The sequence below is a fragment of the Ascidiella aspersa genome, chromosome 3 (genome assembly GCF_963924565.1).
Source record: "Ascidiella aspersa chromosome 3, kaAscAspe10.2, whole genome shotgun sequence".
Lineage (NCBI taxonomy): Eukaryota > Metazoa > Chordata > Ascidiacea > Phlebobranchia > Ascidiidae > Ascidiella > Ascidiella aspersa.
In genome coordinates this window covers 27,332,741-27,355,767 of record NC_139449.1, presented here as the reverse complement: position 1 = coordinate 27,355,767, position 23,027 = coordinate 27,332,741, and the positions used below count along the sequence as shown (strand labels likewise).

At 39.3% G+C, this 23,027-nt stretch overlaps 2 protein-coding genes across 2 annotated transcripts; both read right to left on the bottom strand.

Moving 5' to 3' along the window:
- Window positions 1–1,127: 1,127 nt before the first annotated feature.
- LOC146161270 (sodium-dependent neutral amino acid transporter B(0)AT3-like) lies at window positions 1,128–9,817 on the bottom strand. The gene is made up of 11 exons (XM_083385121.1): window positions 9,685–9,817; window positions 8,734–8,868; window positions 7,742–7,839; window positions 6,778–7,008; window positions 5,218–5,328; window positions 4,496–4,737; window positions 4,230–4,389; window positions 2,919–3,120; window positions 2,200–2,359; window positions 1,770–1,950; window positions 1,128–1,421 (listed from the first exon to the last, which is right to left on the bottom strand). The coding sequence occupies exons 1-11, from the start codon at window positions 9,815–9,817 to the stop codon at window positions 1,128–1,130; spliced, it is 1,947 nt and encodes a 648-aa protein (XP_083241247.1).
- Window positions 9,818–12,444: 2,627 nt separating this feature from the next.
- LOC146161269 (sodium- and chloride-dependent transporter XTRP3-like) lies at window positions 12,445–21,645 on the bottom strand. Its single transcript, XM_083385120.1, has 10 exons — window positions 21,483–21,645; window positions 20,712–20,944; window positions 19,563–19,790; window positions 18,941–19,055; window positions 16,060–16,297; window positions 14,883–15,054; window positions 14,428–14,623; window positions 13,937–14,096; window positions 13,363–13,543; window positions 12,445–12,657 (listed from the first exon to the last, which is right to left on the bottom strand). The coding sequence occupies exons 1-10, from the start codon at window positions 21,622–21,624 to the stop codon at window positions 12,445–12,447; spliced, it is 1,878 nt and encodes a 625-aa protein (XP_083241246.1). The 5' UTR covers window positions 21,625–21,645.
- Between the last annotated feature and the right edge of the window lie 1,382 nt (window positions 21,646–23,027).

Below are 23,027 nucleotides of genomic sequence, written 5' to 3'. Positions count from 1 at the left end.
TGTCGAGCTCGCGCAATTTGTTGAGTGCCCAATGTGAAACGCCTCTTCGGTTGCAGTTTAGCCAATTCGACCAAATAAAACTCAAAGTATTTCGCGCTTCGCGCGACCAACGACACCCTTCACTATTTTCCTGTTTTCTCAGTGATATTTAATTGCAAAATGTCGAAATATTTTCATAGGGGGGCGCAAGGCATGAGAAAATTACCAAAGGGGGGCGCGGCTGAAAAAAGGTTAAGAACCACTGATCTACAGCGTAAAAATCCGAATTGTATTGATTGAAAAGTGATATAATGTTTGTCTAAAATTCTCTATTGGTCTGAATGCGGCATTGGAATGAGTTTGAATCTTGAAGACGTAAGGTTATACATTTAAAATGACGTGCAAGATTCATACTTTATTTAAATAATAACTGTTGAATCACATCTACATACAAAGTAGCACATAAGTAAACAAAGAACTATAGTTACAATATACAATGAAACATATGTCAACACATATGAGTGTTAACAACTGAGATCTAGCTATGCAGGCTCAGAAGGGAACGAGTCGAGAAACAACCATGAAGTTGCTTGTACTAACAGAGTGAGTAAGCATTGGCGTATGGTTGTTTCTCGACTCGTTCCCTTCTGAGCCTGCATAGCTCAGTTGGTAGAGCGACGGTCCCGGCTTGACCGGAGGTCCTGAGTTCGAAGTTTTTCTAGTCTGCCCTGCTTGCATGGTCTACAGATTCGGTGAATCTGCGATGGCTTTCAGTGTACTATATTTACAATATGAAGATTCTGTATATTACGTAAACACAAGGCCAACGTCACAAAACAAAGGGCACAAAGAAAGATATCATAAGCTGAGGGACATGTTGTTGTATTTCTTAAACCGAATGTTGGGAACCTTATCAGAAGCAACAAACCCTAACCGAGAAGTATTAAGTCACAAGTTGATCTACAACTTTACAAAACGCAAATCGAAATTATGTAATGATCTATTTCACGAGTTCCATCACAACAATGAAACTGAAAAAGGGTTCGTAAAAACAGCTGACTCGTTTTGTACGCTATAGAAAATGCCTTCTGTCGTCTTTGGTTTGCTGAGAAAAACATGATGTGGGCTTTGCAAGTTGGCCCGTTACCCTACTGGTCAATGTAGGGTATGTCTTTTTCGTTCGACTGAAAGCTGGTCTGCGGTTTGGTGCTTGCCCTGCCCTGGAAGCTTTCGTTGTAGATTCCGACGTCTTTACTCTGAACTTCGGCTGGCTGTCCGTTGTTTGCGTCCATCCGTAATGCACTGGTCGGGTTTTTGCGACGCATTAGATACTTTACCAGCTCGTACAGGGCGCCGATCGGAATCCAAATCGTGCAGACCAGAGTAATTAGGGCGCTGACGCCGACCACGAACTCGGGAAAAGGCTTGACCACGTTCATTCCCTGTTAAAAATAACTCGGTGTTTGAATAAAAAACATGTAAGTTTTGCGGTTTGAAAAAGTCTGCGTAACATTGTTCTGAGACAACACAATGAAAGATTAGATGCAGTTAGCCTATACTTATAACTTATAATGCCAAATATTATCAGCTAAAAGTCAATCAGGTAAGCGAGTTTACTATCGATATTGATTTTTATTTCTGATGCAGCATTTGTTTAATTTGATACAGAACTAGTAGCCGCCCTGAAAATACAATGTATTGTATAGAAAATTAGACTCGAGACACTATTATTCAATCGAAATAGTGCTTTAATTACTAATTTGAATTGTAAATAACTATTTACGACATACCTCGGGTTGCCACGCTGAATAAGATGAAGGCTTCGTGGCAATGTCGTAAAGATAATAGATAAACACAGCCAAGAGTAGCAATGGGCTGATGATCGGAATTGTCGCCCACCAGAACCAACCCAATGCTTTACGAACTATTCCGGTTCGTGGTGGTAAGATAGCGCGCAGTTCCCTTTCAAAACTAAAAAAGGTGATTGGTAAAAAAAATTTTCTTTTAAATCCCTGTGATAATGCAAATTTGTCAAAGTTAAAGGAAAACTGCTCAGTCGAATTTAATCATGAGCGCCCAGTGAAGTCAACGTAAGTTAAAGCCCTGCACGGCATTTTTGTCAAAAAACAAGCAACATACGTAAAAAATGAAACGTCCAAATTTTGTTGCAATAATTATGTTTATTTATAGCATAGCCTGTTCTAAATGCGTTTGGCTTACTTGCTGTATCTGTAAATCCATCCGACCGTAATCAGCTCGAAGAAGGCAATGATAAGGAGTGGCAACGAACCAGCGTATTCGTTGAAAATATCCAGCCAGTAGTTGCCGGATTGTATGATAAACGTCAAAGACACCAGGAAGGAAAAAATTATAATTCCAACTACAAATATAGGCTGAATTTTAAAACAAAAAATTAAAACCAGTATAAAATGTGGTAAAATCAAAATTAAATGCACGATCAAAATTATTTGTTTTGTTAAAGGATAAATGTTTAAATATTTTTTTATAAAAAAGATAAACGATTTCACTAGAGCGAATTATATATTTTTAAATATTTGATCTTGTATTATTTTTTGAATCAAAAATTTATTTTGAAAATACCACTTTAAAATGCCAGTACACTACAAAGATAATGACTAATCTAAACGCTATATAGGCTGCATGTTTGAAAACCCGGGTATCAGGCATGAAAATAGATTAAAAGGCAAGAAGGGGTTTTAAAAATAGTTTCTTCACCATCACGACAAATACGGACGATAACCAATTCATTCAATTACCACCACGTACATAAATACAAGTTTCCCACAGGCAAAATTTTAATATTGTCTCAGTGAGACATTTTAAATGGTTGCGAAACTCTGCTCTAAGCAATTGTATGACATATGTGCTACGCGTTATTGGAGCACCAATCGACAAGCTAAAATATTGCGAAAACTTACTGACGACGTATTCATTCCTGAACCTTTTGGTGAGACCGAGATCATTAAGAGGAGTGAGGACGCCCTCAATATTGCCGAACATGGAGTCGAGACCCAGCGTAAGCAGCATCAGGAAGAAGAGAATCGCCCAGAACGGCGACCCCGGCATTTCCAAGATGGCGTCGGCGAAAACAATGAAAGCCAACCCGGTTCCCGACGCACCCTGAAAAGGGTTTATATTAGCTTTACGGCTTTGAATAAGATGGAGCCATTTCTATTTTGCGGTGTTTTTCTATTCTGTGCGAGGAATTCTTACTTGGTTAATCGGCCAAAGGTCATCAAACAAAAGAGGATATATCAATGGTTCCCAATCTTTTTGTTGTCGCGACACTCTTTCCAGTTTTTGATGACATACGTGACCCTCCAATTTTGGCGTATAACACGTAAATCAGAATAAATCTTTTTACCTTTTGCAAAATGTTTAAATTTCTGAACAGGTATTAAATATTGGAAAGAATTACCGAAATTACGCTATATAAGTAACTAAGTAAAAGGCTTAAGGTTTATTTCTGTCATAAGAATCTTTTATCCTCAAAACCAAAAATGTGGTTACGTGATAGCAACAAAAAATTGGCTGCCGTAATCTTGTAAAATACCTTAACAAACCAATAAGAATTCATACAAGGTTTTAAAGTCTAAAATTAAAGTCATCTTACTCAAGATTAAATGATTTTTATAGCAGTAATTTTTATATTGTGTTTTTATATAATATCGTTTTCCTCTGAATCATTTAAATAGGGAAATATGTTACTTAGTCAGGAATGCCAAAGTCAAAAACGTTAAGTAAATCGAATCATCTTAAAACGGACGTTTCGATACACACTTTTAACATAACTGAAGATGATGTTGATTAATTCGCCATTTTGACTTTGACATTGACAGATCCGTGCATAGACTATAGGGAAAAATATTGTTATAGAGGATTCAATTGTGTATAAATGCCATGGCTGGAGGTGGCATTGCTCTTCAACTGCTAAATTTTTAGTTTACATTGTATTTCGTTTTGTTGTAAATTTTTTTTATCAGTAGACGGCGACCCCCTGAAAACCGCTTGCGACCCCTATGGAGGGCGACCCCTAGGCTGGAAACCACAAGTTAAGTCATTGACTTGAGTCATTACAATTCTGGCTAACTGGCACAAAACTAAAAAAGCCTTACTTTCGCGCATTGTAGAAGACACGCCTAAATTTGTGAATTGAAACCTTTTTTGTACGCTAAGTCTAGAGTATTTTAGGACTCTAGAGTCTAGACTCTAAGAGCATTGGTTCTTACGTTATCCAAATTTTTGGTGACACTGCACTCGGGCATATCTAGCAGGGTGTGCACCCCGTCGACGATCGTTATATTGTTGTCGTCAAGAAACTGCTGGTAGGTGTCAAGCGTAATGTTTCCCTCCGGTAAATCGTAGTGGTCAAGCATGGTCTGAATGTTTCTGAAAAAACAACAACACGGGTGGTATTATTACCTCTATGAGACCAATAAACAGCCGGCACTTATGTTTTACTTCATTGTGTGGTATAAAAACCTGCCAAACTCACTGGTTGGCGCATTCCTCGAAGTCGACGGTCGCCTTGAAGCCGAGTACAGAGAATATGACGACACTGGCCAGCAAGCTTGTGACGCTGTTCGTGACGCACACGATGGCAGTATCCAGCTCCACGTCACTGTCCTTGCTGTTGTAGCTCGAAAAGGCGATCATGCCGCCGAAGGCCAGACTCAGCGAGAAGAATATCTGCGTAGCCGCCGTTAGCCAAATTTGCGGATCGGACAGGACGCTCAGCTGGTGAAAAAGCGGATAGGTTACTCGTTGCTGATGTGCCTAACATTTTTAAACGCCTGTGTTAAACGCCACAGAAATAAAGAGATCTGACACGTTTTTCATTCTTTACGGTAATTGGCAGTTTGTAGCCTGCTGGCTGCTTTTGTTTGGGCGTGCATGAAAGAAACGTCTATCAGAAATGAAAATGCATGTTTTAGATTATGTTTTTACTTCGGTGTCACTTAACCAGGCCTTGATAAGCTCATAACCGACTTTAACCAAATTGATCGGCCTTCTTGGTTTTATTGCAGTAAATGTGTTATTCCCTACAACAGGCTAATTAGGGGGTGGTAATCTCGCAATGTACTAGCAATTTAAATGTCTTGGCTTCGAGTGTTTTTTTAACGTTTAACTAAGCGTAGTAAATGGCAAGGTTTTTTTATCGTTAAACAGCGAACCCAATACATATTTTTTGTCGCTAGGTGGAGACATAGCACTTACGTCCGGATTAAATAGGTAGGAGAGTCCGGTGCTGGACCCAGGAAGGGTTAGTCCGCGAATCAGAAAACAAAACATCACCACGTATGGAAATGTTGCCGTAAAGTACACCACCTAAACATGACAAAAAAGTACTATTAAATTTATGCCTCAATTTGTTTAGGGTGTAATGTTTAATGTTTTTTGAAGATGTTTGTTATAGTGCTATTCCACCAAATTTCACATTGCACGACTCTATTTATAAGAATCAGTATACGTATTTATGGCCATGTTTCCAATATTTAATTAGGTTTTACGCCAGCTGCTTTGCCAATTCAGGGGAGCAAGTTTGGGAAATAAAAGTCAACTTCCAGATACGTTTGTCAAAACCTACCATTTGTTATGGTATATTTTAAAAAAATTTTAAAAAGATAAATAAAGTCTATCATCAATTTGGACAACATGACTGTTTTGAAATAATTTGCTTGTTTGAAAAAATGGCCAAATTGGTTTAACAGCTATTGGTAAATAAACATCACCTAAAGAAATAGCTTCAGAGGTCCAACGTTATTTTCCTAAAATAAAAACATAAATGTGACGAGCCCCGGGAAATGTTGTCCAATTGAAGGCGAAAACTAAATAAATCCAGACTATCGCCGGATGACGTTAAACGAAAAGGGTTGTTTACAGTGGTAATAAACACTAAAAATGTTATCGGTGATCTCCTGCCAAACTGTTCCTTAAGGTAAGCTCCTAAAAATGGAAACCTCCTTTCTCTTTCTATTATCCCAACTGCTTTGTCATCTGTGGCAGGGCAGTTTTCGTTTAATAATTAACCTAAATTTTTGTGCTTTTTGTGTGCGTTGTCATCACAGTACTTTTATGGTTCAAACCTGTCATAATAGTTTTCTAAGTTTTTAATAAATTTTTCCACACCTTTGTTGACTTTCGTGTGAGCCAACGCTCAAAACGATTTTTTCAACGGTCGCTTTTTTCTGCTGTTGGTCATTGGTCGCAACGTAAATTGCTTTTAAAAATAGGCCGAGAAGGATTTTACGCTTTTGGAGTTATTCATTGCATATATCCTTAATAGACATTATAGAGCACTGAAAACATATTAAAGCACGATATGTGGATAATACAAATACAGGAATGGCGTTAAAAATTCAAAAAAAAAATTCGGGATGCAGTAAATCACAATTACTTCGAAATGCTCATTCACACTACCAGCCTAACTTGAAATACCTGATATGCTTTTAAGAGGGCTGCCTGCCAATTTTTTCAGGGCCTAGAACCTTTGGGGGTGTGTTGCCAATGAGGCAGTACCGGGTTGTGGAGCAAAAATTCAATTTTATTATTTCGTGTCGCATATGATGCGAAACACAAAGAAGGCTTAAGCCAGAAAAGGGCCGGATGCCGTGTTTTTCAGTCCGACGGGAGCACCGCGCCTTGGCAGCGTCAGGGCGACAATAAACCTTCTATATATTTTCGCTGCTGATTTATAGCCTGCCGAAATCGTGCGATGCGCCGTGCAAACACTACGGCAAGAATAGGCGCATGGTCGGACAAAGCGGGTTCACTCACCTTTCCCGATGACGCGATGCCCTTAATGACGCAGAGGCACACGATGAGCCAGGCGAGGACCTGTGCTGCGAGTAGATGAAGCTGGACTTCACCGGCCTCGGCTATGTCGGGCGAGATGTTGAGGGAGACGCGGTACCAGTAGTACTCGGTGTTGGACGATGCACTGCACTCGGCCACGTACGATGTGTTGTCGGTCGCGTTCACCGGGCACCGGCTCCACGGAAGCGGCTCCTGTCAAAAGTTAAAGGAGTTTTTTCCTCTGTGATTGGAGGTTGCCTATCAGCGTTGAGAGGCGCGGGATCTACAATTTTTGGTTGTGAGGGGTGCGATTTAAATTTTTTTTAATATGGCGTCACATATTTACGTTTTTTATGTAAAAACATGACGTCGCAAAAGTAACGTCACAATGTTACGTCAAAACGTGTCGTCACAAAGGTACAACTAAACGTGGCGCCGCCATAAGAAAGTAATCTTAAGAACACACAGTTTGTTTATTTTTTGTATTAGGTTGGAAAAGTGTTACTTTCGAAACAAAGGCTATATTACAAAGTTATAGATTCGCACAAAGCGAAAAAACGCCTTTATATACTATAAGTCGGCCAAACTTTTATTTTGAATGGTACGATGAGATGCATGACACCTTTGGGCTGAAAAAGGACATCAGAAATGTAGGCTAGCCACATAAGCGCTGACGCTAAACATTTTGCATTTACGTAGTTAAAAAGGCCAGAAATTCCAAGGCACCTGTGTTCCCCTCTGATAGTGGGTTGATTTTATTTTATGTATAATTAAGGGCCTGTTTAAATAAATGTGCTCTTTAAAGAGTTTAACATGCAGTTTCCAAAGTAATGGCAATTTTTTATTGCGCCAATTTACTGCTTTATATTGGGAGGTTCATTGCTCTCGTAAATTCAGCGTCCCTTTTTACTGCGCCATGAATTCGTTGTTCGCGTTTTGCCTTTACCTGGAAGGAATTGCAGAGGTACCAAATGCACCAGGCGATGATCGTATTGTAGAACATGCCGACCAGCAACGACACGAACAAACTGCAAACACCGACACCTGCGCAAACGCATATAAAGCACACTTAAACTTCTTTGTGTAAATATACGGAAAGGTACAAGGAATGTCGCGTAATATCGGATCGAAGCTGATACCGGGTATCATCAGGTGTTGGCATTGCTATTCGTTTGAAACTAAGTTGGTATTGGTAGAAATCCGACACTAAATTATTGTGTGAATTTCATTTAATTATAGTAGTCCAATGCAACGATTTTTAGACACCATAAAATATAATTGCACTTCTTAAGTCACCATTTAAGGCCTAATATTGTAGTTCACATGGCCTCTGCAGGTTTCAGCCTGAAGATTTGTTTATTTCACCTTTCGTGGTACTGACGTAATTGATTTTGGATAGAATAGCAGTCAATTTTGCTTACTTTATACAGTTTAACAAATGTCGATATGTCGTCAATAAGGTGGTAGTTTTAAGTGCTAAGTATTCAATGAACAGCAAAGCTAGCATCCAACACTACCATTAAATTTATTTATTCAAATAGCTGTATTGCCAGCACGAGCGACGCTTTTTGACAGAAATATGTTACTGTGCACGTATGTATCGACATTACCCCTGACATGTGTCGATACACCTCCAGGTGGGCTAGGTTGACAAATAAACGCAATGTTCAAAAATATATGATCTGTTGTTCGAATAAGATATATACAAGATGTTTCGTTCAAATAGAAAGATCAGTTTCTTCACTGGAACAACTTTCAATGCAAGTTTGGCTTGTTTTATAATAGGCCTCAACAGGGACGCTATTGGCAGAGGCAAACCTACTAAGATAACGGTATTCAGCCATCCCAGCATGTTAACGAACATCGATGTATTTTGTCAACCGACTCACCCTGACAGTGTTATCGGCTGCAAAAAAGGCGTTATTGATGGCAACTTACCGACCATGTATCGGCTCAGCTTTTTCCAGGCGCCAACGCTTCCCTGTCTCAGCCATTGACCGACTGCCAGCTCAAGGTACAATAGTGGGAAGCCCTCGAATACCAACATGATCAGATATGGAATTAGAAAGGCACCTGTCAGATGAAAGTTTTAGTTCTTCCTCACTGAATTAGAAAAAAGTAAAAGTCATAATTGAGAAACGTAACATGCTGTAATTTCTAGTTGCCTAAATATGGCGTCTATTGAGAACTTATACCTAAAAACGTTAACGGTCTCGTCTCTTAAACAAAACGTTCCTTTTATATAAAAAACGGCGACTAGAAAAATGGTTAGCATGAGGGGCATTGGTGTTTAAATTGGTTTTTGCAAATGTTTCTTTTGTCTCACTTTAATACAAGTTATCTTGTCGACTTCAAAGGATCAAAGCAATATCAGTTGTATAGATTTCAACACGGCCGATATTTTTTCAATGGATATCCGTTTTATTGGAAAACTGCCATGTTGTGCGCAAGGTACTTAACAGGCGACAAGTGCTTAGCCACCTCGAATTTAACTATAAAAATTCCTTATCACATTCTAACTCAGGGATGGGTTCTTATTTGGTTTTGAAAATATTATGTGGCTTACTTTATAAAGTTCTGCTTAAATTGGTTACATAACTGTAATGTGTAAGAAATTAAGAATAACTTCACAATGTGAAAAAAGAAGAATATTTAAACTAACCTACACATAACGCAATTATTAATGCGAACCTTTGAGGAGTTGAGAATGTACTGTAAAATGAACTAAAGAATTCAACGAATAACACTATAATGTTCACCAACTTTACAATTTTCCAAATGCTTTGTGGTCCACCTTTAAACGCTCATGTGGTCCAACAGGGGCCTTGACCCACAGACTAAGAACCCATGTTCTAACTGCTGTTTAAAAATGAAAACAGCACTTCTTACCTCCACCATTGCTCTGCAGTTGATAGGGAAATCGCCATACGTTCCCGAGGCCCACCGCAAATCCGATGCAGGTGAGCAAAAACTGGGCCTTGTTGTCCCACTGAGGGCGCTCCTCCTCTTGCGATGCAGTCATGACGTAGCGGTGACGTATATTCTCTCCGTATACTTTAATCCGTCGCTGATGCTTTTACCAAGATCTGATGCACCGACCCTATTTGATTAGGTAACGGGTAAAGACTCTATACAGTTTAAACAAAACCACATTAGTGAGGAATGCGTTATGGGTGTTAAGAGCAAATGACGTAAGGTTGTACGACAACATGTTTTTTCGAACTCGTTGCGATGTCTCGCCAATGTTGCGCCGTTTCGGATCCGAAACCAGGCGAAAACACTTTCAAGCCAATATACTAACGTTCAAGGCGGATCTATATAGGAGCATTAGGTCGTGCCCTAAAAACTATATTTTTTCTAACTTTCACTATATAAATGGAAAAAAAAAAATCTATTCATCCCTAAGACGCCATGTATACTACAGTATGTTACACGCCGTGTTAACGTAAAAAACATAAAGTGCAATTTTCGTTAAATTAAACTACGAATGCTGTAATTTCTTGCATCACGTGCCTTTTTATATTAAAAGTTTTGCCAACTTAGACCTTTGTGATATTAGACTTAATTCTGCTGCCATTAACGTACGACTTCGCTGAAAAACCTCTAGTGCTTTTGATATTAGTTGTTTTATGACGTTATATTACGACGTAGCTTTTGTGACGTTATAACAAAAAAAAATTCATGCCACGCCCAAATAAAAATCCCGGACCCGCCTTGATAACTATCCGCCCTTGGTTACTGTTATATTCGTAATCTATTACAAAAGTTTAAGGGCCGTGTGTCGTTAGGTGTGTGGCCACATCCAGACGACAATCTATAACGATGTCCTATGAACAGCCAAAAAATATATAGCACCATAATCCCGGTGTCGATACATTGCAGTGATTTGTACTAATTTTAAAACTACGATACCTTCAAGCTGACTTCTTTAGTGTTTTTAGGCGGATTTTTTAGTGTGCTGTTTCACGCATAAAAGACTGTCACATATTGGAAATAACTCAAATGTACTTTTGTCTCCTTCCATAAATTTCGTAATCAAATGTTCACCTGGAAATTGTAAAACGGCTTTCTATTTATTTCCGACACATGTTAAATCTATAATACCTATAAACAAGACGATACCGTTTATCGGAACAATCATCTGAAAACAAAATTGTGTTCGCATATTAACGTTGTTTAAGCTGATTTAACTTGTGTTTGGACCAGTACAAAGTATTTTTTGTTAAAGCTGAGTTTGTTATACCATGGCCTAAATTTTTGGGAGTATATAGTTATCTATTTTAAAGTATCGTACTGACAGCTGGTTCTCGTATCGGTTGTGATTTGACGTTGTCGGACATTACAAACATGTACCTTATTATTTAATGGTTTTAATTTATTTGTAAACCAAACTGAAATATAAAGCAAATACAGTTTTTAATCCAAAAGACCCGTTTTCTTTGCAAGTGTTGAACTGACGACTAACAGTCTCTTATTCCATAGTAAAAATTTCACCATATATATTACCCAACTGTGCAAATTTGACGTAAACGCGATAAAATTTAAACCAACAACAACCTGTATCAAATTAGAGTATATTCGCAAGCTGCTGACAACTAGCTCTAAGGTGGGTTGCGATACGGCAGCACGAATATAAACATCTCGGCTGTTTGCCTAAACACCATAGTTAGGCATCGGGAATTTTTTATGATGTTGGCACAGCGAGGTTTTGTGAGAAGTTTGGGAAAACTTTTCTTTTGTCCTGTTTGACTCGAAAAGAAGACGAATGATCTGGGAGTGGTTTTGGCGAGGAGCGCGCGCAGAAAAACAGGACATTTTCGTTTGACGGCCTGCAGTTCAGGGCACACTACATCGTAAACTTGTTGACCGACGGATCCCGTCGCAATTTACAACGTTTTATTGTCGCATTTCACGTGATGGAATCTAATATCCATTCGCAGTTGGCACGCTGACACCGATATGAGGTACAGTAAAATAAAGTTAGACTCGAACGTCGGACAAATATGTACAAGGGCGCCCGCAGAAGTTTGATAACCGGTATGAATCATCTTTAAACGCTTCATATGGACGTTATTGTTTCCAAAAAAATTCAAATCAAAATTGGATATATTTTAATGCGTTAGTTGTCAAACAGTTGACTTCTACTGGCGCCCATGGCTTTCATCTTCTACAAGTAAAAGCAGGGCAACGTAATGAAAATGGATATCTAAACAACATAGTCGCAGTAATATTTTTACTTTAATACTCATTTCAAAACAATAGAAAGTGCGAGAAAACACCAATATACCCCTACCTAGGCCAATAATGCAACCGAAGCGTAAAACTAAATAAATGAAAAATAAACTTATTTCACAATAGCTAATTAAATGTTGTCAGAGGATCATCCAACAAACATGTCGCAAACAACAACCCGACCCAGTTAATGTGTAGCGAAATGCTCGTGAGACAGTAAGAGGCTTACACGAGGAATGAATAACTAATTTCCGATGGCAGACGGCCAGATTTCCAAACACGGTTGTACTGCGTTCGTCATCCTGATGAGTGCAGTTTGAGTCATGAGATTGGCAGCCGCAGCGGACAGAAAAAAGAGAAGACAATCTCTTTGCCGCGCGACGCGTCCAATCAGAAGCGCACATGTGATCATGCGCTTTATTCGGGCTTGTATTTCCAGAAGGCCATGTGGCCCCAGAACTTCTTCCAGTCCTTGTCGACTAGAAGGCCCTTGGGCTCTTCCCCTCCGAAGTAGCGGCACTTTATCCAGCTGTAGATCCATTTGATGGGAATGAAGATGCAGGGCAGCACGATAAGCAGTACGATGACCAAGATGGCGAACCAAGGATAGGGCAAGGTCGTCGTGGATCCCTGCACACAAAAAATAGAGTAAACGTAAATGGATGACAAACTTAATATTTATAAATAAGATATCGCCCTTCAAGAAAAATGAACACATTCTGTAAACTGTTTCTGTCCTAATTTTTTTATTTTAATTTATTCGATTTAAGAGACTGAAGATGATCTTTTTAGCGAAAATATATCTTTTTGGCGAAATATATTTATCTTAGTACTTATAATATGAATTAGTTTGATTAAGACCGAAAGGTATATGAGCTTGACGGAGTTAAGAAAAATGCGGCGGAAAAATGCGGCAAGACCTATTGACCTTTATAATTCGATTTGGCGTGCCTAAGCTAAACACATATGGTCATATGCATTTCGGTAGCTGAAATACATTTCACCACTCCCAACAAACCGCAATTTGTCCGCGCACGGATCATCAAAATTATTCAGAGAAACGTAGACGGAAGCAAACAGAAGGCCACATGTAACAAAGGGGCCAAACCTTATTATGTCAACATATAGGCTTGGGCCAGGAAAATCCAATTTGTCAACTGTGTGGCGTTAAACACCAAATTGAAACGCAGGGCAATTCAATGGCGAGATTCCAGATGCCAAATCGCTTTTCACCTGTGCATACTGCAGATAGACCTATACCGTGCAACATACCAACCAATACTTATTTTTTAATATATATTTTTCCTTTCTATTTGAAACTCCGCGAATACTTACATCGCCGTCCCAGCCGGGATACTCGAAAACCCCAACGATGGTGGTGTAGAGGTATGCACCGGTCACCGCAATGAGAATGGCTGGCGAGATAATTAGCCAACAAAGCCGGAAGTACCAGTAAAGGATGTGACCCATAATCGACTTGGGAGGTCCGATCATCCAGGTTAGGTCTTCCTCGAAACTAATAAACACAATATACGGTGTTTGATGGCGAAACTGTTTTCAAACTGTCGTAGTGTAACAGCACGAAGTTTTAAAGAACAAAATCACAAACTGTTTGCATCAGTGATAATATAGAAAGGTAAACCCTTGAAGTCCCTCAAATAAACAAAAACCGACTTCGTTCTTTGGGTTTTTGGTGTGTACTGAATACTAATGTTTTTTGTTTTTTTCTTTGGACGGTGTTAGAACACAAACACATTTTAACAGAAAAAATAAATTTGTTACTACAAAAGTAGGACAAATAGACATAAAGTATTAACACGATGTATCTGTATAACAAGTATGGATAATATCACTTGACCTCTTAAACATATAATAATACAGGAGTAGGACAACATTTCAGGTCGTTTACTTTTTTAATCCGTATCCCCACGCCACGACCGTGATCTCAAAGAAAGCGATCACCAGCAAAGGAATCGACCCGGCGTAGTTGTTGAAGATGTCCACCCAGTAGTTTCCAGCTCGCGTGCAGAAAATAATTCCGATCGCACAGGACACGAGACAAACCATTCCTAAATAAAATAAAATAAATGGAATTTATTAAGCCTACATGTCACTTTCACATTTTTTAGAGCGAACGCAGCATATTTGTGAGGTCTATTTGTAATGTGACGTCAATTTATGACGTCATTTTAGTTTAATTCTTGCTTACCGTGGTCCAAGCGAAACAACACGAAATATTAGAGGTCCGCGGTAACAAAAGTTAAGAATCCCTGTTTTATATAAAGTACAAAGTTGTTACGATAATATTTTTCGCCATTCCCAATTTTCACTAATACACCACATTATTCTGTCAATGGTTTGCGGAAGCTCGAGGTCAATGTTGCGCAACTTTAACGTTACCTGTTAATACAGGCTTGGGCACTTTAAGACCGAGATCGAAGAGTGGCGTTACGACTCCCTCCACGGTGCCAAACATAGAGCCAAGTCCCAGTGAGAGCAGCATAAGGAAGAAGAGAACCGACCAGACCGGGCTGCCAGGCATGTTAATGATGGCCTCGGTGAAAACAATGAACGCCAAACCAGTTCCTTGCGACGCCTGAGTTAAAATTTGTAATTTTACGCCCTGAATAAACACAAGTAAGGGCGCATCTTAGTAATCTTTTATTTCTATGTGAATGATTCTGTATTAAATTTGTTTCCAGAGATCCGTAAAGGATTTAAACACTACCAAAATTAAAAACTATAAATCACAGACATTTTGTTATTACTAAAACTAGCGGCTCAAAGCAAACGACAACTTTCTATAGGATAAATATTGATAACATATTCTGTATTAAGAGAACACGTAAAGTAACCTCGCTGAGAATTTCCTGCACATCGCATGTCGTTAAATTGAGAGACTCGATGGTAATACTCTTGCCTTCCCAGTTTGATGTGTTATTTAAGTCGACTAGTTGCTGATCGTAGTTTTCATACGTGATGCTTCCCTCGGGAAGTTCGTACGTTCCGAGAAGTATGTTTATGTTTCTACATAAAACGCCGCAAAAAACGATTATTTTCATGATTGGTTGAAATGTTCTGATGCCAGAATTCGTGTAGGGAATACTTAATAAAACCTACAACAACAATATCTATATAGGAATTTTGTATAGTAACATATTTATAGGACTAACACCATATTAAAATAACACCAAAATTAGATATAGGCCTACACATAGCGCAGCACTACCGACAGGCATAAATCACCAAACTACAACCTGTGGGGACGCGGTATTGGACGGCTTAGTAATTTGTTGAAGTTGGAGGTGTCACGAATGGCAACTTAAGAGTTTAATTAACAGTTAAGTTATAAGTGAAGATATAGGGATAAATTATAAGCAAAATAGAAAAGACAACACTTTATGTTTAGTTACTTTATCTTTGTGACCGAAGAATATTTTTATTAATAGGTCCGGCCTAAATCGAGATAATCATGTGAGCCTTATGCCGCTGTTTCAATGACACTCTGAGTTTCAATGCTTTTTAGTAAATGGTGAGGGTGCAGCATCGTGTTCATTTCATAAGTAACTCAAGTCCAAGTCAAGTCGTTTTTAACTTATAACAAAGTTCAAGTCTGGGTAAAAGTTGTACCCAAGTGCCATTTCAGTTATTGTCACAAAAAACAAATGTAACTTTGGAACATAATGATTGGGGGTTGTAGTAAGAAGTAATAAGAATATAAAGCCCATACAGAAGTAGATATCATTTTAAATGAACGAAAAACTCTTTATTCATTTTCAACATCAATAAATGCAACCTATTGAATTGGTAAACTTTTTCCGTTCAAAGCAGTATTTTGTATAGGCTACATCGAAATTTAAATAAACAACTAACAACTGGTAAACATATACGAAATTGGGGGAAATAACTGTACAGTATTCGAATAATTTGCCGAAATGACTAAAGTTAAATTCAGTTGTGTTAAAATAGTCACCTAAACGAGTCTAAGTAGGGCCGTTGACTTAATTAATTGCAACACTGCGGGGAACTCACGTGTCAAGACAGCCCTCGTACTGGACGTTGGCCTTGTAGCCGAGCACAGCAAAAATAACGATCGAAGCGAAGACGGAGGTCAAGGAGTTGGTTAGAGCAATAATGAGAGCGTCACGTTGGCAGTCCTGCTTTTTTGGGTTGTAACTGGCAAAGGCGATCACGCCGCCGAACCCAAGGCCGAGAGAGAAGAAGATTTGCGTGGCCGCGTCCAGCCAGACTCGAGGATCGGCCAGGATGGCTAACTGCGCGTAAAATACGGTTGTAAATCGTGTGTTTAATGTATTTGTATAGAAAAATTATTATGCCGGATAGACCCGTTTACTTACGGCTTCAAGACCTATAATGTGTTTCTAAAACGGTATACACGTGCTGCTGCGGGCAGGCGTATTACCTTATTTGATATAAGCCAGTCGTTACCTAACCGTGAGGGCAACTCGTAGTTTCAGAGCACTTAACAATGGTGGTTCATACAGGGTTAAAAATTTGTACGATAAATCTGGTCAAAAAGCAAATGACAAAGAAAACTTTCGCATAACAATCTGCGCCCACCTTAAAGAGGAGAAAAAATCAGATCCCAAATAATGCATTGTCATATAAGAAATGAAGAAAACGCACCGCTGTACAGACTTCAAAGGTCAGATACACAAGTGAATGTTTGGGTTGTGGCGGCGCTCTATTTAGCTCTGTCCACTGGAGGTAAATAAAGTCGGCTTGGCCTGAATTTATAAGTCGTACCAACCGCGCCCGAAATCGCGACCGTCAAATATTGACCGCCGGACGGTAAAGTACACATCGACCGCGGATGCACCAGCAACTTTTATGCACCACCGGGGATGGTTTGACGATAATAAATGGTCGTCGGCAAACGGCATTGCTCCGACCGAATCAACAGCAGACTTTTCGCCCCAAGTGTTATATAACCGTGGCTAACTTTTACAAAGGATATTGAGTGAGGGTGGCTTTAAACCTGAATACTTGGTCAAACTTATCGCGATTTTATATTATAACTTTGGAGATAATAGTTCTATTATTAAAACTTAGACAGAACGAATCCCAAAAAAGTAATTCAAAACTTCCGGTTCTTTCATGCTTTTGGTAATTCAAGCTTAATTAAGCCATTCATTGGAATGACAAAACAGTTCGGTGGTGTGCGAAAAGCGGAAAGGTTTCACTTACTTATAGCTGTATCAGACATTTCATTACACAGTGCTTTGTGTTACAAACAATTCTACGCATTATTGGCTCTTGGAACGCACCCTAAGATAAGAGCCAGTGTGAGTCATGACGAAGACGACGATTATTAACAGCACAATTACCATATAAAAAGGCGTGTAAATTGCGGCGTAAATTCGACGAACTAGGCTTTAAAAACACTTCAGCAAAGGCCAAAACAAAGGTCCAGCTTGCATGCATTCTGCCAAACACTCGAACCGCCGCAACATGCTATTACTGTGTAACGGGGACGGTAAACACTTATACGTGAGCAACTGGTTAAACTAATGGCGAAAATATTTTGTTTTCCGTAAAGGGTTGCCAGTGTCACAATAAGCGTCTAACTTATCTTGTGTGCACACATAACTGGGTGTAATGACACGACAGTTTTCGTTCCGAATTTTAATAGTATAGTGTGATTATTTTTACTTTGCAGTCCAGAACACAGAGCATTGGCAATTTAACCGGGGTCATGACCTGAAATTCCACACATATCTTTCTGAAGCCCAACTGTGATATCCGCAAACTGTATCTTCCTTGTTGAAGTCATCAAGAAAACTACTATGCAGAAATCAACAAGTTTGCACAGCCACATTAAAGTTAGCCGACTGGATTCCAAACTATATGGAAAGTTGTTAAAAGTGTGGGGCTTCATGTAGACGCCATTGGTATTAATGTCTTACTTACCAAAATCGAGATTCTCAACTTGTTTCGACACCCCCAAAACTAGAACTTGCTTATTAAAGGGCAGGGGAAACCAGTTCACAGCCGTGTGAAACAGTTTGACAAATGCAAACAACGACGACATGGAAAAGTACAACATTCTATGGAACTGTTGTGGAAATTTTTACGAGGCCACCGCGACGAGCCAAGTTGGTTAATTAATAACGTTGGCGGCTGACGTAGTAAAACAGCCGCAGGACAGCTAACGAAATATTATATTTCCTATTAAAACGTCGCGTGATGTGACAGTTTGTTGCTCTTTGGCGACACTGGCGGCAGAAGTTAACCCGCTTTGATTTTGTTTTTGTTCAATTGATACCGATATAACTTCAAGGTTTATGATTAGGAAGTAATACTGCAATTGTATATGCGGAGGAGAACAGTGCTGGATAATTCTACTCAAAATAATTACAAGAAAATTTCAACCAAGTATACAACCATAAAATGAAACACATTTGTACAAAACAAATTGCAGACCTATGTAAGTAAAGTGTGTCATGTTTTAATGCATCTGATCACGTTCGGGAAAATGGCAAGTTGCATCATGCAATCGTTGTTTGCATTAGAACGAATTTTCTTGCATTAATGCCTCCATTGTTCGACCATGTAGACAGCCCTTTTGTAAATGACGCATTTTGTTGAATGACCACGCCTAGCACTTTGATCAGAATTTTAGCCAAATACAAAAGTCGGTGGCAAGATAAGAGAATGGGAGCTTGTATTTGGCAAGAGTTCGGCTTGAGAATCAATGTAAAATGCTCTTACTGCCCTAGTTTACTTAAAAGCGAAAGGCCACTCGGTAACTAAATACACCTAACTTTCTCTTATACGAAATTTAAAAGGAGCTAAAAGTGCAAATAGTTTTTGTGAATTAAGCTTTAAAATCAACGAACGAATCATTCAATCACGCACGCAGCAAATTCTAAAGCAATATCTATAAATATACTTACGTCGGGTGTGAATAGGTAGGTGACACCCACTCCTGATCCTGGCAACGTTAATCCGCGAACGAGGAAAATAAAAAGAACCAAATATGGAAAGGTAGCAGTGACGTACATCGCCTAGAAATGAAAATTGTTTATCTAATTCACGGCACATGTTAAACCCAAACTAGTTTGCTTACAATCAGTTGGTTTCCCAAGGAAAACCAACACTAAAATCTATCTAAAAAGCTTTAACAAAAACGAAGGTTACGTAGATTCAGAGTACATTTTTAGTCGACATAATTTTGTTTAAAAGGCGTTTTTAATGGTCGATTTTATTTCGAACGTTCTGTTTGTTTGTTAAGCAAAAAACTACCCTGTTTAAAATGAGTTTAATCCAGAAGAAAAACGGAAATTTATAGATTTTATGTACGTTGTTTACGCGGCAGATTAATTATATTATAGGTCGATAGAAGTCTACATCAGTTCAACCTTATTCTGAACATTTGGATATTGTCACTTATACAGAGCTAAATCCATGGCTCATACACACTACCGCAAATTCTGAACGGCAAAGTTGTCAAGTTTTTACAAGAAGCTGGAATAGCGATTAGACGCCCGCTGTCTTACAAAAACGCCACTGACCTTTCCAGAACTTTCGATGCCCTTGATCATGGCCACCCAGACGACGGTCCAGGCCAGGATGAGGCAGAGTAGGATCCACCACACGATGCCCCCCGTTTCGTCAATACTCGGGGTTATGTCGAGGGTTTCGCGGTACCAGAAGTAGTCCGTAACACCGCTCGCCTCACACTCTTGAACGTAGCCCGTCGAATCGTTGTTTATTGGGCAGTTGGCGTAAGGCAGCGGATCCTAAGGGTAAATGACCAAGTGTGGGCGGGCTTATTACTTTATTTGATTGAAGCCAGTCGTTACCCAAATGTGAGAGCTCACGTGGCGATTCCCAAATATTTTTTTAATGCTTCACGACCCCTTTACAAATCACTTGAAAGGGAATATCGTTACTATACGTAAAGCAATACAAAATGAAAAAAATATAAAAGCAACTAATTTAGCATAGGGTTACCATAATTTTACTTTATAACTTTTACAAAAAATAAGTTTGATGGTGTTTAGGAATAATCCCCCTAAAACAGCTTTACCTATTTGGCTCGCAAAACCAACGTCAAAAACGGCCAATCAACATTTCCGAGTTTTGCGTAAAGTGTTGTATAAAATACGTCATTCTATTTCGTTTTTATTTTTTGAATTTGTCTGACTCAGTATTTGACCGCATAAACGGTTCTACACAAACAAAATATAATCTAACAAGCGTTGTTTTAAGGAAGCAGAAAGCCAAAACGAAACTGATTTTCTGGCATATTTACATTTGAAATTAGGTTGTTCGTCCGTAATGCATGGCCAAATAGAGCGCCTTGTATTATTTGACTTGAAAAAGAGCCTAACAAATGTTTGGCTTCAAAAGAGCCTAACAAATATGTTTTAGTTAAAAAGTTCTTTAAAAAAACCTACATCTGAATTGTACGGTCTGTGAAACAACCTGTCCAAAATTTCAGCAATCGCAATACCTAAAATACCTTAATTGTTGACTACACTATGCACGGATCTGTATTGAAGCTTGATAATGAATTTCAATCTACTAGACCTTTTTGGCTTTGAAATTCATTATCAAACAACCCCAATTGTTTATCTGCAACTAACCGTACGCAATGCTTAGCCGGCACACCTACAATCTCGCAAATCACTTCACCTTACACTTCGGCTCAAACTTACCGTGAAGGAATTGCAAATGTACCAGAAGCACCAGGCGATGATGGTGTTGTAGTAGAGGCCCACCATAAAAGACACAATCATGCTGCCGATTCCGATTCCGCCCAGGTACGGGTGGAACCGCATCCAGGCTCCGATGGAACCCTGGCGGAGCCGCTGGCCAACCGCCAGCTCGAGAAGGAACAGGGGAACCCCCTCGAAAACCAGCATAAGAATGTAGGGGATAAGGAAGGCCCCTGTAAGGAACAGAACAAACTTGTAGAATACAAACCAGCTTATCCATTGTTAGACATTAAAAACTTAAATAACTCATGCGTCATAACGATTTATGCATGGTAAATTGAGTGCTTTACACTTTTCGGGATGCCATATTTTGTTTAGACAGCAAACAAATTGCAGATAAGGTGCTACATCACGCAACAGTTTGCCTGTGTTTTTTTAATTTTGAACTGTACGTTGGAGAAAAAAAAACATTTATAGCACTCTATTGGCTCGATTATGGAGAATTGCCCGAATATTGTTTCAGCTCTTAGCATGGTATTATCTTTTACATTGCCTATAAATTCTAGAATGTTTTCTCTTAAATAAATTGTGGTAGCCTACATTTTCAAAAGGTATAAACTGAAACTGGGCAGTATTTTCTACTAATACCCAATCGATGCGACGTAGAAAATGCACATCCTTGTCGGAACTGATTTGCTTTTCCACCAGTTCAGTATATATGCCATACAAATACATATAAATGCCATACAAATAAACAAGCGATTCGCCCACCTCCGCCATAAGTCTGCGCCAGATAGGGGAAGCGCCAGATGTTGCCCAGGCCGACTGCGTAGGCGATGCAGGCCAGCAAGAACTGGACCTGGTTGTCCCAGGCGGGCCGGCCGCCCTTTTCCTCGGCCACATGGGCGCCCATGCCGATGTCGCGCCCGTCCAAAACGTCGACGCTCGACCCTGCCTCGCTGTCATCGTCACTTCCCCGCCTCGTCTTGTTCGTTTTGATCACGACGTCGTCCGGAGCACCCTGGAAGCCGGCGTTATCGTAAATTCCCAGCTCGGTTTTCTCGCCGTTCATCTTCGGCTCGGTCATCTTGCTTTCCAGCAGCAAAGTTTAAAGGTTAACAATACAAAGGCTGCGTAACAAAAGTACAAGAAAAAAGAGTAACGCGGCGAGGCATTAGTGGCTTTTCTTTAGTGTCATTTTTATTTATAGTTGAGAGTACCCTTTAGCTGAGGATCCACCTTAGTTTTTTTTTTGCCATATTGGTAACATGCTCTTTATTTGTGACAATTCGAGCAAAAAAATCACGTTTTTTTTAACATTTATTATTTATATCGACGGGGTAGCGTCGGTAGGTCAATGTTGCAACTTTTAAACTAAGTTTTTTTCGTACGTTTGCGAAATTGCTTTAAACTGATTTTCAATTGATCCACCTAAGGCGGTAAGCCGGTAATAAGTACGAAGTTTTCTGAATTTCTTTATCCTACTTTATGTGTCTGTACATATTTAATAACTCCCATGTTGGGATCTAGTTTAATAATCAAATTACCTTACTTGTGATGGAAAATAAACAACTTCTCTGTATAAAAGAAATCACCTGTTCATCATCGAAATTTAGGGTGGCACTCAATAATAGCAACCAAAAGAAACTGATTGATTTTACTTCCTTTGTTCTAAATAAAATTTTACTTTCAACCCGTATTATATCGCTTTAAAACATGTTTTTGTTTACCTATATATTTTCACGTGTTAGTTTAGGCAAGCAACACCCGTATCGCTAATCTGAGTTACCAAAAGCGGCCACTTTCTGAAAGTGCGCCGACACTAATTGCCAATTACGGAGACTGCATGAGCCGGCGAATACGGACAGCGGATAAACTTCGCGGGTGATTATTTCATTTTTTCGCTCGGCGCAGAGCACACAGAGTAAAATGTCGTGTTTCGCAACCCGGGCGCTGTTTGCTTTTCACTTCTGCGGCCAGCGCGATATGACACGCATTAAGGCGACTGCACGACCCGAGTTGGAGGTTAACGCATTAAACTGCACCTTTTTACGAGGCTAAAGTCTACGGTTTAGGTCAAGGTAACACGCGACCGGTCGACGCTTCCATACACCAAGTTGGCTTGATTTTAAACAGCCAAAAATGTCGTACAATAACAACAACAGCCTTACGTTTTCCTGCAGCCAGGCCTAATCAAAGTCAAACTAGTGGTTAAGAAAAGGTTTTCGCTTTCACAAAAGTAACAATAAAACAAGCAATATATTAAAAGTTTTTTTAATTAAAAAAAATGTTTTTGCTGTTTTTCTAAATTTAATT

Bases quoted from the DNA above. Each gene is read 5' to 3' on its own strand.
- LOC146161270 (XM_083385121.1), bottom strand. From the start codon at position 9,817: ATGACTGCATCGCAAGAGGAGGAGCGCCCTCAGTGGGACAACAAGGCC. The intron at 3,121-4,229 runs GTAAGAACCAAT...AACCCTTTTCAG, and splicing joins TCACCAAAAATTTGGATAAC to GGTGCGTCGGGAACCGGGTT. The intron at 1,422-1,769 runs GTATGTCGTAAA...TATTTTTAACAG, and splicing joins ATTCAGCGTGGCAACCCGAG to GGAATGAACGTGGTCAAGCC.
- LOC146161269 (XM_083385120.1), bottom strand. From the start codon at position 21,624: ATGGGCGCCCATGTGGCCGAGGAAAAGGGCGGCCGGCCCGCCTGGGAC. The intron at 20,945-21,482 runs GTGGGCGAATCG...TGTTCCTTACAG, and splicing joins GGCGCAGACTTATGGCGGAG to GGGCCTTCCTTATCCCCTAC. The intron at 19,791-20,711 runs GTAAGTTTGAGC...ATTTACCCTTAG, and splicing joins ACATTTGCAATTCCTTCACG to GATCCGCTGCCTTACGCCAA.